At 35.1% G+C, this 15,598-nt stretch overlaps 1 protein-coding gene across 1 annotated transcript in view; it reads left to right on the top strand.

Annotated features, from left to right (window-relative positions):
* KLHL4 (kelch like family member 4) overlaps nt 1-14,502 on the top strand; it is a 105,438-nt gene extending 90,936 nt beyond the window's left edge. Inside the window, exons 10-11 of the mRNA XM_024988618.2 lie at nt 11,107-11,278; nt 12,492-14,502. Of these exons, the coding sequence (XP_024844386.1) occupies nt 11,107-11,278; nt 12,492-12,551 (232 nt within the window). The 3' untranslated portion in view covers nt 12,552-14,502. The remainder of the gene's footprint in view (nt 1-11,106; nt 11,279-12,491) is intronic.
* The last annotated feature ends 1,096 nt before the right edge of the window (nt 14,503-15,598 follow it).

The following is a 15,598-nucleotide window of genomic DNA, read 5'->3' as shown; positions in this document are numbered from 1 at the left end:
AACAAAGCAGGTCAAAGGCTAATAGAGTTTTCCCAAAAGAATTCACTGGTCATAGCAAACACCCTCATCCAACAACATAAGAGAAGACTCTACAGATGGACATCACCAGATGGTGAATACCAAAATCATATTGATTATATTCTCTTTAGCCAAAGATGGAGAAGCTCTATACAGTCAGCAAAATCAAGACTGGGAGCTGACTGTGGCTCAAATCATGAACTTCTTTTTGCCAAATACAGACTTCAACTGACAAAAATAGAGAAAACCACTAGACCTTTCAGGCGTGATCTAAATCAAATCCTTACAATGATACAGTGGAAGTGCCAAATAGATTCCCGGGATTAGATCTGATAGATACAGTGCCTGAAGAACTATGGATGGAGGTTCATGACATTGTACAGGAGACAGTGATAAAGATCATCCCCCCAAAAAAGAAATACAAAAAGGCGAAATGGTTGTTCAAGGAGGCCTTACAAATAGTTGAGAAAAGAAAAAATGTGAAATCAAAGGGAAAATGAAATACATACCCATTTGAATGGAGAGTTCCAAAGAATAGCAAGGAGAGAGAAGAAAGACTGCCTCAACGATCAGTGCAAAGAAATAGAGGAAAACAGTAGAATTGGAAAGACTAGAGAACTCTTCAAGAAAATTAGAGATACCAAGGGAAATTTTCATGCAAAGATGGGCACATCTGTTAGGTTCACTGGACCTAACAGAAGCAAAAGATATTAAGAAGTGGCAAGAATACACAGAAGAACTATATAAAAAAAAAATCTTCATGACCCAGATAACCATGATGGTGTTATCACTCACCTAGAGCCAAGCATACTGGAATGTGAAGTCAAGTGGGCCTTAGGAAGCATCACTATGAACAAAGCTAGTGGATGGACTTCCAGTTGAGCTATTTCAAATCTTAAAAGATGATGCTGTGAAAGTGCTACACTCAATACACCAGCAAATTTGGAAAACTCAGCAGTGGCCACAAGACTGGAAAAGATCACTGTTCATTCCAATCCCAAAGAAAGGCAATGCCAAAGAATGTTCAAACTACTGCACAATTGCACTCATCTCACATGTGAGTAAAGTAAGGCTCAAAATTTGCCAAGCCACCCTTCAATAGTACATGAACCATGAACTTCCAGGTGTTCAAGCTTGTTTTAGAAAAGACAGAGGAACCAGAGATGAAATTGCTGACATCTGCTGGATCATAGAGAGAGTTTCAGAAAAACATCTACTTCTGCTTTAATGACTATGTTAGAGCCTTTGACTGTGTGGATCACAAAAAACTGTGGAAAATTCTACAAGGGATGGGAATACAAGACTACCTGACCTGCCTCTTGAGAAATCTATATTCAGGTCAAGAAGTAACGATTAGAACTTGACATGTAACAATGGACGGGTTCCAAATCGGGAAAGGAGTACGTCAAGGTTGTATATTGTCACCGTGCTTATTTAACTTAAATGCAGAGTACATCATGAGAAACGCTGGGCTGGATGAAGCACAAGCTGGAATCAAGATTGTATGGAGAAATATCAATAACCTCAGATATGCAAATAACACCACTCTTATGGCAGAAAGTGAAGAGAACTAAAGCGCCTCTTGATGAAAGTGAAAGAGGAGAGTGAAAAACTTGGCTTAAAACTCAACATTCAGAAGGCTAAGATCATGGCATCTGGTCCCATCATTTCATTGCAAATGATAGAGAAACAGTGGAAACAGTGACATACTTTATTTGGGGGGCTCCAATATCACTGCAGATGGTGACTGCAGTCATGAAATTAAAAGATGCTTGCTCCTTAGAATAAAAGTTAAGGCCAACCTAGACAACGTATTAAAAAGCAGAGACATTACTTTGCCAACAAAAGTCTGTCTAGTCAAAGCTATGGTTTTCCCAGTAGTCATGTATGGATGTGAGAATTGGACTATAAAGAAAGCTGAGATCCAAAGAGTTGATGCTCTTGAACTGTGGTGTTGGGGAAGACTCTAGAGAGTCCCTTGGACTGCAAGGAGATCCAACAGTCAATCCTAAAGGAAATCAGTCCTGAATATTCATTGGAAGGGCTGATGCTCATGGTGAGACTCCAATACTTTGGACCCTGATGTAAAGAACTGACTCATTGGACAAGACCCTGATGCTGGGAAAGATTGAAAGTGGGAAGAAAAGGGGACGACAGAGGATATGATGGTTGGATGACATCACTGACTCAATGGACATGAGTTTTTTTTTTTAATTTTATATAATTTTTAAACTTTACATAATTGTATTAGTTTTGCCAAATATCAAAATGAATCCACCACGGGTATACATGTGTTCCCCATCCCGAACCCTCCTCCCTCCTCCCTCCCCATACCATCCCTCTGGGTCGTCCCAGTGCACTAGCCCCAAGCATCCAGTATTGTGCATCGAACCTGGTCTGGCATCTCGTTTCATACACGATATTTTACATGTTTCAATGCCATTCTCTCAAATCTTCCCACCCTCTCCCTCTCCCACAGAGTCCATAAGACTGTTCTATACATCAGTGTCTCTTTTGCTGTCTCGTACACAGGGTTATTGTTACCATCTTTCTAAATTCCATATATATGCGTTAGTATACTGTATTGATGTTTTTCCTTCTGGCTTACTTCACTCTGTATAATAGGCTCCAGTTTCATCCACCTCACCAGAACTGATTCAAATGTATTCTTTTTAATGGCTGAGTAATACTCCATTGAGTATATGTACCACAGCTTTCTTATCCATTCATCTGCTGATGGGCATCTAGGTTGCTTCCATGTCCTGGCTATTATAAACAGTGCTGCGATGAACATTGGGGTACACGTGTCTCTTTCCCTTCTGGTTTCCTCAGTGTGTATGTCCAGCAGTGGGATTGCTGGATCATGGATATGAGTTTGAATAATCTCCAGCAGTTGGTGATGGACAGGAAGCCTGGTGTTCATGGGTTCACAAAGTGTACCACATGACTGATTGAACGGAATTGGAAATAAAGTAACTGACAAATGATTAATCTCCAAAATATGCAAGCACCTCATGGAGCTGAATATCACAAAAACAGAAAACCCAATCAAAAATTGGGCAGAAAACCCAAACAGGTATTTCTCCAAAGAAGACCTTCAAATGGATAACAAATATATGAAAAAAAGTGCTCAGAATTGTTTATTATTAGAGAAATGCAAAACAGAACTATGATGTTTCATTTCACACTGGTCAGAATGGCCATCAGCAGAAATCTACCAACAATAAATTATGGAGAGAATATGGAGAAAAGGGAATCCACTTGCAATATTTTGGGGAATGCAAATTGATACTGCCTCTATGGAGAAATGTATGGATATTTCTCTTAAAAAATAGGACTAAAACTACCATATGACCCAGAGAATCCCACTATTGGGCATATACCCTGAGGAAACCATAATTGAAAAGACACATGTATGAAAAGACACATGTACCCCCACTATTCATTGTAGCACTATTTACGATAGCCAGGACATGGAAGAAACCTATATGCCCATCAACAAATGAATAAATAAAGAAGACGTGGTACATATATACAATGGCATATTACCCAAACATAAAAAGGGATGAATTTGAGTAAATTCTAGTCAGATATGTGAACCTAGAGTTGTTATACGAGTGAAGTAAGTTAGAAATAAAAAACAAGTATTGTATATTAATACATATATATATATATATATATATATATATATATATATATATATATAGAATCTAGAAAAATGTTATGATGAAACTATTTGCAAGGCAGGAATAGAAACTCAGGTAGAGAACAGCCTTTTGGACACAGTGGTATAAGGAGAGGGTGGGTTGAATTGGGAGAATAGCACTGAAATATATATATTCAGTTCAGTTCAGTCACTCAGAAGTGTCTGACTCTTTGCGACTCCATGAACTGCAGCACGCCAGGCCTCCCTGACCATCATCAACTCCCGGAACCTACCCAAACTCATGTCCATGGAGTTAGTGATGCCATCCAACCATCTCATCCTCTGTCGTCCTCTTCTCCTACCCTCAGTCTTTCCCAGCATCAGGGTCTTTTCAAATGAGTCAGTTCTTTGCATCAGGTAGCCAAAGTATTGGAGTTTCATCTTCAATATCAGTCCTTCCAATGTATACCCAGAACTGATCTCCTGACTGGTTGGATCTCCTTGCAGTCCAAGAGACTTTCAAAAGTCTTCTCCAACACCACAGTTCAAAAGCATCAATTCTTCGGCGCTAAGCTTTCTTTAGACTCCAACAGTCACATCCATACATGACTACTTGAAAAACCATAGCCTTGACTAAACACACCTTTGTTGGCAAAGTAATGTCTCTGCTTTTGAATATGCTATCTAGGTTGGTCATAACTTTCCTTGCAAGGAGTAAGCATCTTTTAATTTCATGGCTGCAATCACCATCTGCAGTGATTTTTGGAGCCAAAATTAAATAAATAAATAAAGTAAGTAAGCAAGCCACTGTTTCCACTGTATCCTATCTATTTGTCATGAAGTGCTGGGACAAGTTGCAGTGATCTTAGCCTTCTGAATGTTGAGCTTTAAGCCAAATTTTTCACTCTCCTCTTTCACTTACATCAAGAGGCGCTTTAGTTCTCTTCACTTTCGGCCATAAGGGTGGTGTCATCTGCATATCTGAGCTTATTGATATTTCTCCATGCAATCTTGATTCCAGTTTGTGCTTTATCCAGCCCAGCATTTCTAATGATATATCCTGCATATAAGTTAAATAAGCATGGTGACAATATACAGCCTTGACGTACTCCTTTTCCTATTTGGAACCTGTCTGTTGTTCCATGTCCAGTTCTAACTGTTGCTTCCTGACATGCATACAGGTTTTTCAAGAAGCAGGTCAGGTGATCTGGTATTCCCATCTCTTTCAGAATTTTCTACAGTTTATTGTGATCCACACAATCAAAGGATTTGGCATAGTCAATAAAGCAGAAATAAATGTTTTTCTGGAACTCTCTTGCTATTTTAATGATCCAGCAGATGTTGGAAATTTGATGTCTGATTCCTCAGCCTTTTCTAAAACAAGCTTGAACATCTGCAAATGCACAGTTCATGTATTATTGAAGCCTGGCTTGGAGAATTTTGAGGATTACTTTATTAGCATGTGAGATGAGTACAATTGTGTGGGAGTGTGAACATTCCTTGGTATTTCCTTTCTTAGGGATTGGAATGAAAACTGACCTTTTCCAGTCCTGTGGCCACTGCTGAGTTTTCCAAATTTGCTGACATATTGAGTGCAGCACTTTCACAGCATCATCTTTCAGGATTTGAATTAGCTCAACTGGAGTTCCATCACCTCCACTAGCTTTGTTCATAGTGGTGCTTCCTAAGGCCTAGTTGACTTCACATTCCAGAATGTTTGACTCTAGGTCAGGGATCTCACCATCGTGGTTAACTGGGTCTTGAATATCTTTTTTGTATAGTTCTTCTATGTATTTTTGCCACCTCTTCTTAATATCTTATGCTTCTATCAGGCCCATACCATTTCTGTCCTTTATTGAGCCCATCTTTGCATGAAAAGTTCCCTTGGTCTCTCTGATTTTTTTGAAGAGATCTCTAGTCTTTCCCATTCTATTGCTTTCCCCTATTTCTTTACACTGATTACTGAGGAAGCCTTTCTTATCTCTCCTTGCTATTTTTTGCAACTCTGCATTCAAATGATTATATCTTTCCTTTTCTTCTTTGCTTTTGGCTTCTTTTCACAGCTATTTGTAAGGCCTCCTCAGAGAGCCATTTTAATTTTTTGCATTTCTTTTCCTTGGGGATGGTCTTGACCCCTGTCTCCTGTACAATGTCACGAACTTCTGTCCATAGTTCATCAGGCACCTTGTCTATCAGATCTAGTCTCTTAAATCTATTTCTCATTTCCACTGTATAATCTGTATACACTGTATAAGGGATTTGATTTAGGTCATACCTGAATGGCTTATTGGTTTTCTCCACTTTCTTCAATTTAGGTCCGAATGTGGCTATAAGGAGTTCATCATCTGAGCCACAGTCCACTCCCAGTCTTGTTTTTGCTGACTGTATAGAGCTTCTCTATTTTGGCTGCAAAAATATGATCAATCTGATTTTGGTGTTGGCCTTCTGGTGATGTCCATGTGTAGAGTCTTCTCTTGTGTTGTTGGAAGAAGGTCTTTGCTATAACGAGTGTGTTCTCTTGGCAAAACTCTATTAGTCTCTGTCCTGCTTCATTCTGTTCTCCAAGGCCAAATTTGCCTGTTTTTCCATGTTTTTCTTGACTTCCTACTTTTGCGTCCCAATACCCTATAATGGGAGAAGGTGATGGCACCCCACTCCAGTACTCTTGCCTGGAAAATCCCATGGATGTAGGAGCCTGATAGGCTGTAGTCCATGGGATCGCTGGAAGTCGGACACGACTGAGCGACTTCACTTTCACTTTTCACTTTCATGCATTGGAGAAGGAAATGGCAACCCACTCCAGTGTTCTTGCCTGGAGAATCCCAGGGACGGGGGAGCCCGGTGGGCTGCCGTCTATGGGGTCGCACAGAGTTGGACATGACTGAAGCGACTTAGCAGCAGCAGCAGCAGCACCCTATAATGAAAAGGACATCTTTTTGGGGTGTTAGTTCTCAAAGGTCTTGCGGGTCTTCATAGAACCATTCAACTTCAGCTTCTTCAGTGTTACTGGTTGGGGCATAGATGTGGATTACTGTGATACTGAATGGTTTGCCTTGTAACAAAGATCATTCTTCGTTTTTGAGATTACCGTGTGTAAAATAGATAGATAATAGGAAGTTGCTATACAACACAGGAGGAGCTCAGCCTGGTGCTTTGTGACAGCTTAGAAGACTGGGATGGGGTGGGAGGTCGGAGGGAGATTCAAGATGGAGGGGACATGTGGCTGATTCATTTTGATGTATGACAAGTCAAGTCAGTATTGTAAAGCAATTTTCTTTCAATTAAAAACAAATAAATTTTAAAGAAATAAAAATTTTAGTAAAGGTAAGTTTACCTAAGTGCAGCTTTCATTTTAAGGAAGAGTATCTAGGCATTGAATTTTATCCTTACAGTTGTAAAACTATGTATTTTTCTGTATCTAAGAATAAACATAGCTTCTTCTTTACATGACAGTTGATAATATGAAAGACTATATCACCTCCTATATGATAGACAGTGTCAGTAATTATTATATTTGGGAAAACTTGGTTTAATCAAATGTACAAAGAAACCCATGTAAAAGTAATTATTCTTTCTCAAATTCCATTAATACTTAAGTTATATTGGAGTAGTAAATTCACAAGGAGAGGTCAAATAGTGATACTGATATAATAAATTCATACTGTTCTTTACCATAGTATGAAAAGTTGTCTAGAAGGGTTTTATACAAAATAAGCAATACTATGCAAAATTATATCTAGTAAATAAAAAGTAATGAAGGTTTGTCACTACGAAAATCAAACCTGACTTCACAAAAATTTCATCTGAAATGAAAGTTAAATCATATATAATTGTATATATGTACATATATTGTATATATGTACATATATATGTATATTGTATATATGATTATACAATTATATACAAGTACAAGTAATACTCCCAGCTCTTATAATAGCCATTTTCTCTTAATAAATTCAAATTAGTGAGAGATTTTCTTTCTGGAATACTAAAGTCTTATGTTTTTGTCTATTTCAGTGTTGGAGGCTTTTTGTTTTCACTTAGTGGTTTAGCTTGTGTTGCAATTACTTGGTTTCTTATATTTAAAGGTATTGGATTATGAAATTAGCTTTAGTCTATAAAGCATACATTTCATAAGGAAAAAAATTTAGAATACATAAAAAAGTTTAATTAAATTACCTTCCTCTCTTTCATTATTATGCCAGCATTTTCCTGGCTTTACTTAGAATGCCTGTGATTGTGTAATTCTATGTTGAGACCTGAAAAAGAGAGTAATTTGTCTGCATTTTAGCACTGTAGAGTGTTCACCATGAAATTAGCCTTACAATAATATGAGGTGTCTAAACCAATGTCAATAGGCATTTACACATACAACTAGGAAAATATAAACTCATGGGAGGAAGCTGATTATACAGTTCATAATTCAGGCTACAAAATTAGTTACCAACATATCCTAATAACTAATTTTTATTTATTGATATAATTATATTTCCAAATATACCACTTTTAATTTAATTTTTAATGGGAAAAAAGCACTCCATGCATATCAAAACTTGTATAGTATACTAGTTAAAAGCACCAAATTTGGAGTCAGAAAAATCTGGGTGTAAATCCCAGATCTGTTATTTGCAAGTTATGGGACTTTGACCCAGTTACTTTATACCTCTAAACAGTTTCCTCATGTGAAAAGTGGGAATAATCAACTTCATAGGGTATAGAATAATAAGTGTGTTGCCTGGAACATATTAAGTACTTAATGGTAGCTAGTTGCTGGTGTTATTTTGTTTGCATTATTTTATAATAATTATTATTATTATTATCATTATCCCCTTATTGACATTTTCTTTGTAAAGATATTGAAGAAATAATTAGTGCTAAAGTATAATTTTTGAAAAGTTATGCCTTTGATACAAATATGAGTAACATGTCAAATGTTTTGTGTAATTCATTAATTAATGTGGTAACTCATAAGGTATTAAAATTATTTCAAAAAACCTTTGAAGAAAATACATAAAAACAGTTAGGAAAATGCTGAAAAATGCTGTAAAAATTGTTCATAGATGCAAGAGTAGTTAGTATCCTATAGAGAATAAAACAATACTTGGGAAGGTCATCATTTGGGGTTAGAAATTAATTCTATCTCTATCAAGCAAAATTTATTTTATTGTTATGTATAGGAATCACAAGAAAATTCAGTTTTCTACAACTTAATTTCTACACTTATAGAGTTGTAAAATAGTCTTGTCAGTAGAAAGTCAACAATGTACATTCTATGAAATTAGATAATTCTCATTTCCATGTCCTAGACAACATTCCTGAAACTCTTTTTCTACTCAAACATCAACAGCTTACCATAGGAGTCTCATCCAGTTAATTAAGATAATCATTTAAAGTTTTCTAAAACCATCACATAAACTTATGATGGCTGGGTCAGGGATTATCATTTCTATAATGTTGATGAGAAAATTGTGGCAAAGAAGTCAAGCAAATTATCCATAATTACACCAAGTGGAGGAATAACTATATACTTATAACCAAAGTAAGAAGAAACCAAAAAGCAAAAGAGAAACAGAATGGGAGAAACAGGTGCTGTTTAATTTGAAGGTGATGTAGTGGTTAACTTTTTTTTTTAATAACTGCTCCTGTGTGTCCTTACAGATAATAACCAAGGTGACAATTTTCTTTCTTCAAAAGATTCTGCATTCTCCAAACCTCTCTTGTTAATCAAGCAGTGTCCAGATATTATTAACGTTAACCAGATTTTTGAACATTTATTATCATGTATATGCAGAAAAAATCTTGGGCTCTGGATGCCAATCTGTAAAAGAATCCTGTGAGCCCTGGTTCACCAGTCATACGTGTGTGTACTTGTATGAGTGTACTCTGTTAGCTGAATGCAGCATCAATTAATAATAGCAATTGTGTTGAAGATTCAATTTAGCTAAAACACATAGCTGTGGATCTTCTGGTTGTGGGTTTCAGTATAACATCATAATTTAAGGTAAAATCCTTCATGACATTCAACAATATGTGATGGATATTAAGGATATCTTAATTATTGTTGATTTCAGATATTATTGAAAATATTACTGGATGTGAAGACCAAGTTCAAGTGAAAGCTGGGGTTTATGATTTAGATTATGATTAAACAAAGAAAAACAGAAATCAGATGAGTAATACAAATATAAGGAAATTAACAGGTGGTAATAAATGAAAATATCTTTTGTAAAATAAATGTTTTCATTGGAATTTACAAATAGGACAGTATAAGATCAGAGAGAATTTACACATATATCTGTATAAGTTTTTTTGTTCACTGTTTTTTAAAACTATTTAAAAAATTTTTCTATAATAGAGAACCTTTTTTAAAATTTAGTTTAATTTGTTTATTTAATTTTGGCTGTATTGGGTATTCTTTGTTGAACACGAGCTAGTTGTGGAGATTGGGAGCTGCTCTTCATTGTGGTGCGCTGGCTTCTCGTTGCAGTAGTTTCTCTTGTGTGGAAGCACAGGCTCCAGTCTCGAGGGCTTCAGTAGTTGCAGCATGTGAATTTCAGTAGTTGTGGCTCCTGGGTCCTAGAGCTCAAGCTCCGTAGTTGTGTACCGTGAGCTTGATTGCCCCATGTCATGTGAAATCTTCCCAGACTTGGAGATCAAACCGGTGTCCCCTACACTGGCACGTGGATTCTTAACCACTGGGACCATGAGGGAAGTTCTGTTCTCTTGTTTTAGATTTTATTATTATGTATTTGGTTCAAATTTTAGTAAATAATTCCTGGAGAAGATTTTAATTAATACTGATTACTGAGTGCTCTGTCATTTTGCTTACAAAATATATTTGGAGATGAGGAATCAACTTCAAATTAAAATGTAAATAAAAATCCCAGGGTCCTGTGAAGATGAATAAGAACTTTCATGGAAGAAAGAATAAGAATAAGAAAAATAATAAGACTGTGGTCACTGTAACCACAAACAGTATTAAAACCATGGTAACCATAGTTTATTTAACAAAAAGGCAATTATATTCTGATTTACTTAAAATGTGAGCTCTCATAAACAAGATCAGGCATCACATGTATAACTTTGATAAAGAATAAGAGAAAAATGCGTTCCAACCATCATACTAAATGCCAAAGAGGGCATTTTTCACATAACGTTAAGATGCCAATGTGTGAAGTTTCCTCAGAAAATCTGAGAACTGATCAAAGAAATGCATGGCATTTTTTAAAGGAAATTCACTTTCACTATGCTTTGAGTGCCCTCTGGTGGCTGAAGAGAATTCTGTCATAGCCTTAATATTTATTACTCTGATTACATTTGCTATTTATAAGGTATTTTTAAATTTCTTTTTATTAGATAAGTATATATTTTATTAATTTATATTATTTTTAATTTTAACACTGTATAACTTTCTTTTCAATTGTCTGCCTGAACTTCTTAAGGTATGATCCAAAAAATGATTCATGGTCAACTGTGGCACCTCTGAGTGTTCCTCGAGATGCTGTTGCTGTATGTCCCCTTGGAGACAGACTCTATGTGGTTGGAGGATATGATGGACATACTTATTTGCACACTGTTGAATCGTATGATGCACAGAAAGATGAATGGAGAGAGGTACTCTTAATTTAAGTATCCAAATTGATATATTTCAGGGTTTAACTCAAAATTAAAATATATATTTGGAATTCATCCCATTCTCTTCTAGGGCTGAATCAAATTACTTTAGTGAAATTTATTGCATGTGCTTTATTTAGCTATATAGAATTATTAATTGAGCTGTTTGATCATTAGTAGAATCCATCAGTATTTATATAAAGTGAGGACAAGACATTTTCTAAGCTTCATGGACTCATTCCTTTTATAGAAAAGTGAATCAGATTCAATAATCCAAGAGCTTTACTCTCTAACCAACTTTTTATGTATGTATTTTGACTTGAGAAGCAAGGAATAATATCTTTATCTACAAGTGTCTGTCCCTTCTTATCGACTGGTGCCCAGGAGAAAAATCTTTCAGTCTCCTCCTTATAGAGATTCTACAAATTGCAACACTCTTAAGTACTAATAAGTTATTCATGGATTTGGTGCACAGTAAAAGACTGGAATTAAACCCTATAAAGAGTTCTGGGTATCAACAGAAGAAATTCTAAGGAAAATATTAATATAAGAAGTGGCACAGAAATAACATGGGTTTCTATCTCTTTACTCCAACAATATGATTCATTATGACCCTCAGAAATACTCAAGTTCTGCCATATAGTTAGCTCTTAAATTTACAATGATTAAGACCAGCTTAGTAATGGAAAGAAATATTTGGCAAACAAGGATATTGGTCAAATATGATAAAAAATGTTTTTCTAACATTGTGTAAATTATTTTTCAGAAAATTATAGACAACTAGTTAAGAGATATAGATTCTATTCCAGGTATTTCACTGTTTCATTGTGTGACCTTGCAAAGGGTGAAAGAGAACAACTAGATAAACAGATTATAACTCCTATATCCCTAATTATTTTCATTCATTTTCTTGCTTACCCCTAACAAAAACATTGAAGGATAAGTATTATTAGTTTCAATTTTTTAAGTGAGAAATTACAAAGGCGGTGAAACTTAACCAAGATCAGCTGTCCTTCAAACTCAGATCTACTGCATCTTAAAGACTATGCTGTCTCCACATTGGAATGTTATCTGGGCTGCATTTTCCATTATCTTTATACAAGATGAAGGCTGGGCCAGAATAGCTGAGGATTTTTTCAGCTCCAATATATTATGCCAAAGACAGAGTTCATTCAAACAGCATTTCTTTCTTTATTTTTGTTTTCTGCATTAGGAAGTTCCTGTTAACATTGGAAGAGCTGGTACATGTGTTGTGGTGGTGAAGCTACCATAAACTATCTTTATCAAAGGGGAGAAAACCGTATAATTTCAAGAAATGAAGTAGGAAGAGAAGAGGAAGAAGAAACATGTCCTTTCCTTCGATTAGTAATCAACATGAAAATTCTTGTGTCATTTTAATGTATAGTTATAAATGCTCTCATTTGTGAAGCCAAAGTAAGTTTTTGAACATAAATTACATATGGCTGTTTAGTGTATATGTTGTTACAGTTGATATAAATGAAAAGCCAGTAGTCTAGGTTTAGCCTTATTATTTTAAAATGTTAAAAATGCTTCAGGGAAATTGATAGTGACCAAAGTATTAAAGGTTATAAAAGTATGGATAATTTTAAGTTAAGAGTCTGATAAGTTAAGAATATTTTCTATTTCCAAAAAAAAAAAAAAAAGCATCCTATCATTTGGAACATAACTAATATAAAAGATCTAAAGCTTAAATTATAACATTTGATTTTTAGTAAAACATCATCCTCATATTCAAATAGTATCCCAAATAGCTAAATAGTACCTCACATTTACCAAGAGGTAAAAAATAGGTTAAAAAAAAAGCTCAGACATTATTTGTTATGCTGATCACAGCATGTTAAAATTTTCACAGACATTCTTTTTATAGTACCATCTTTAAAAGCACACATACAGATTTGGTAATTCCTTAACATGTTGTCATGTTAGATTTCTTACCAGTAAAATATTATTGTAATTTCATATACACAATCTATACAATATAGTGGTGACTATCTATCATAATGATACAAACTTTGATGTTAGCTTTTAAGTGTCAGGGCCTCACTTATATACACATTAATATTAGCCTTAAATATTTCTGCAAACTCTTGTAACACCTGTCATTGTAAACAAGTTTTCAAAATCAAAGCAGTTTTTAAACAGTAGTAAAATTGAGGTGTTCTGCAATATTAACACATGGAAACACCAAAATATTCAACATCCGTGGTTAATTCTATATCTTTTACGTACAAGTACATGCTTTTGTGTTAATTTTGTATTTATCCCATAAAGAATGTTAAGGATATACATACTCAAAAAGTATTTAAATTAAAAAACAACAAAAAAACCTAACTGGGTAGTATTTTACTTTTAAATTCTTACTTCCATGTTCAATTATAAAAAATATTTAAGAAAATATTTAAAAAAAAACCTTCTTTATGACAGTAACTTTTCAAGTAAATTACAATTTTAGAATTTCTGCAATATGTTCTTTTAAATGGATGTTGTATTGTAGTATGTGAAACCAACAAATAAAATCCAGAGATGCTTATAAAATGTACTACCTTTTAAGTTTTTTTAAAATATAAATTTATTTATTTTAATTGGAGGTTAATTACTTTACAATATTGTATTGGTTTTGCCATACATCAACATGAATCTGCCACAGGTATACACGTGTTCCCCATCCCGAACCCCCCTCCCTCCTTCCTCCCCATACCATCCCTCTGGGTCGTCCCAGTGCACCGGCCCCAAGCAACCAATATCATGCATCAAACTTGGACTGGTGATTCGTTTCATATATGATATTATACATGTTTCAATTCCATTCTCCCAAATCATCCCACCCTCTCCCTCACCAACAGAGTCCAAAAGACTGTTCTATACATCTGTGTCTCTTTTGCTGTCTCACATACAGGGTTATTGTCACCATCTTTCTAAGTTCCATATATATGCATTAGTATATTGTATTGGTGTTTTTCTTTCTGGCTTACTTCACTCTGTATAATAGGCTCCAGTTTCATCCACCTCGTTGGAGCAACATAAATGTATGAAGATATTTGCGCTTTGACAAACTGAATTTAAATAAAATCTATTTCCTCTGGTTATAAAGAGTGTGGCTTTAAATTATGTCAAATGCACCTTTAATTGGCCTTTTAATATTTAAAGTTCCAATAGCTAAAATATTTAAATATGAAAATAAAATTCTCCTGTTTTGTTTCTTATTCCTGCCATTCAGTGTCTTTAATTCTAAATAAAGAGCTATAGACATCTTGAGTTCTAAGGGTAGAGATGGAAGCACAGAGATGCTATAAAACACACACACACACCACAGAGTTCTGTTGGATTTTAAATTCATACCTTATCAAAATCAATGCAGAGGTAGAGTTATTTTTATCTGCAGAGCAAAGTTTAACCTGTCAAGTTAAATTGGAATATGAGCCAGAGGGAAAAAAAAAAAAAAGATCAAAGGACCTATCATAGCCAGTGGTGATGCTCCACTTCTGGGACTATATTCAAAGGAAATGAAAACTCTAACTTGAAAAGATATCTGCATCCTCATGTTCAGAGCAGCATTAATTACAATGGCCAAGATATGGAAACAACCTAAGTGTCCATTGATGGATGAATGGATAAAGACACTGGGGTCTGTCTACCTACCCCACTGGAATATTATTTTGCCATAACAATGAGGAAATCCTACCATTTCAATAACATGGATAAATCTAGAAAGCATTATGCTGAGTGAAATAAGTCAGAGAAAAACAAATATTACTTTATGATCTCACGTGTGGAGTCTAAGAAAAAAGAGACAAAAAAGCCAAACTTATAGGAAAATGTATCAGACATGTGGTTACTAAAGGCAGAGGGTGGATGAAAGAGGAATTGGAGGAAGGTGGTCAAAAAGTACAATTTTCCAGTTAAGATGTATTTGTATGTTAGATACTCATTTGTGTCCGACTCTTTGTTTCCCTGTGGAATGTAGCTTGCCAAGCTCCTCTGTACATGGAATTCTCCAAGTAAGAATACTGGAGTGGGTACCCATTCCCTTCTTCAGGGGATCTTCCCAACCCAGAGATTGAGCTTGCATCTCCTGCATTGCAGGCGAATTCTTCATGAGCTACCAGGGAAGTCCCAGTTATAATATAAATAAGTACTAAGACTATAATGTACAATGCAATGATTATAGTTAACACTTTTTAATGTAATACATAGGAAAGTTTTTAAGAAGTTAAGTCCTGTGTTCTCACACAAGGAAAAATTTTTTTTTCTTTTTCTTCTTTATTTTCTCTTTATTATATTCATTTGAAATGATGAATG

The sequence above is a fragment of the Bos taurus genome, chromosome X, assembly GCF_002263795.3.
Source record: "Bos taurus isolate L1 Dominette 01449 registration number 42190680 breed Hereford chromosome X, ARS-UCD2.0, whole genome shotgun sequence".
Taxonomy (NCBI): Eukaryota; Metazoa; Chordata; class Mammalia; order Artiodactyla; family Bovidae; genus Bos; species Bos taurus.
The sequence above is the reverse complement of the archived record's forward strand: the minus strand, read 5'-3'. Positions and strand labels throughout refer to the sequence as shown.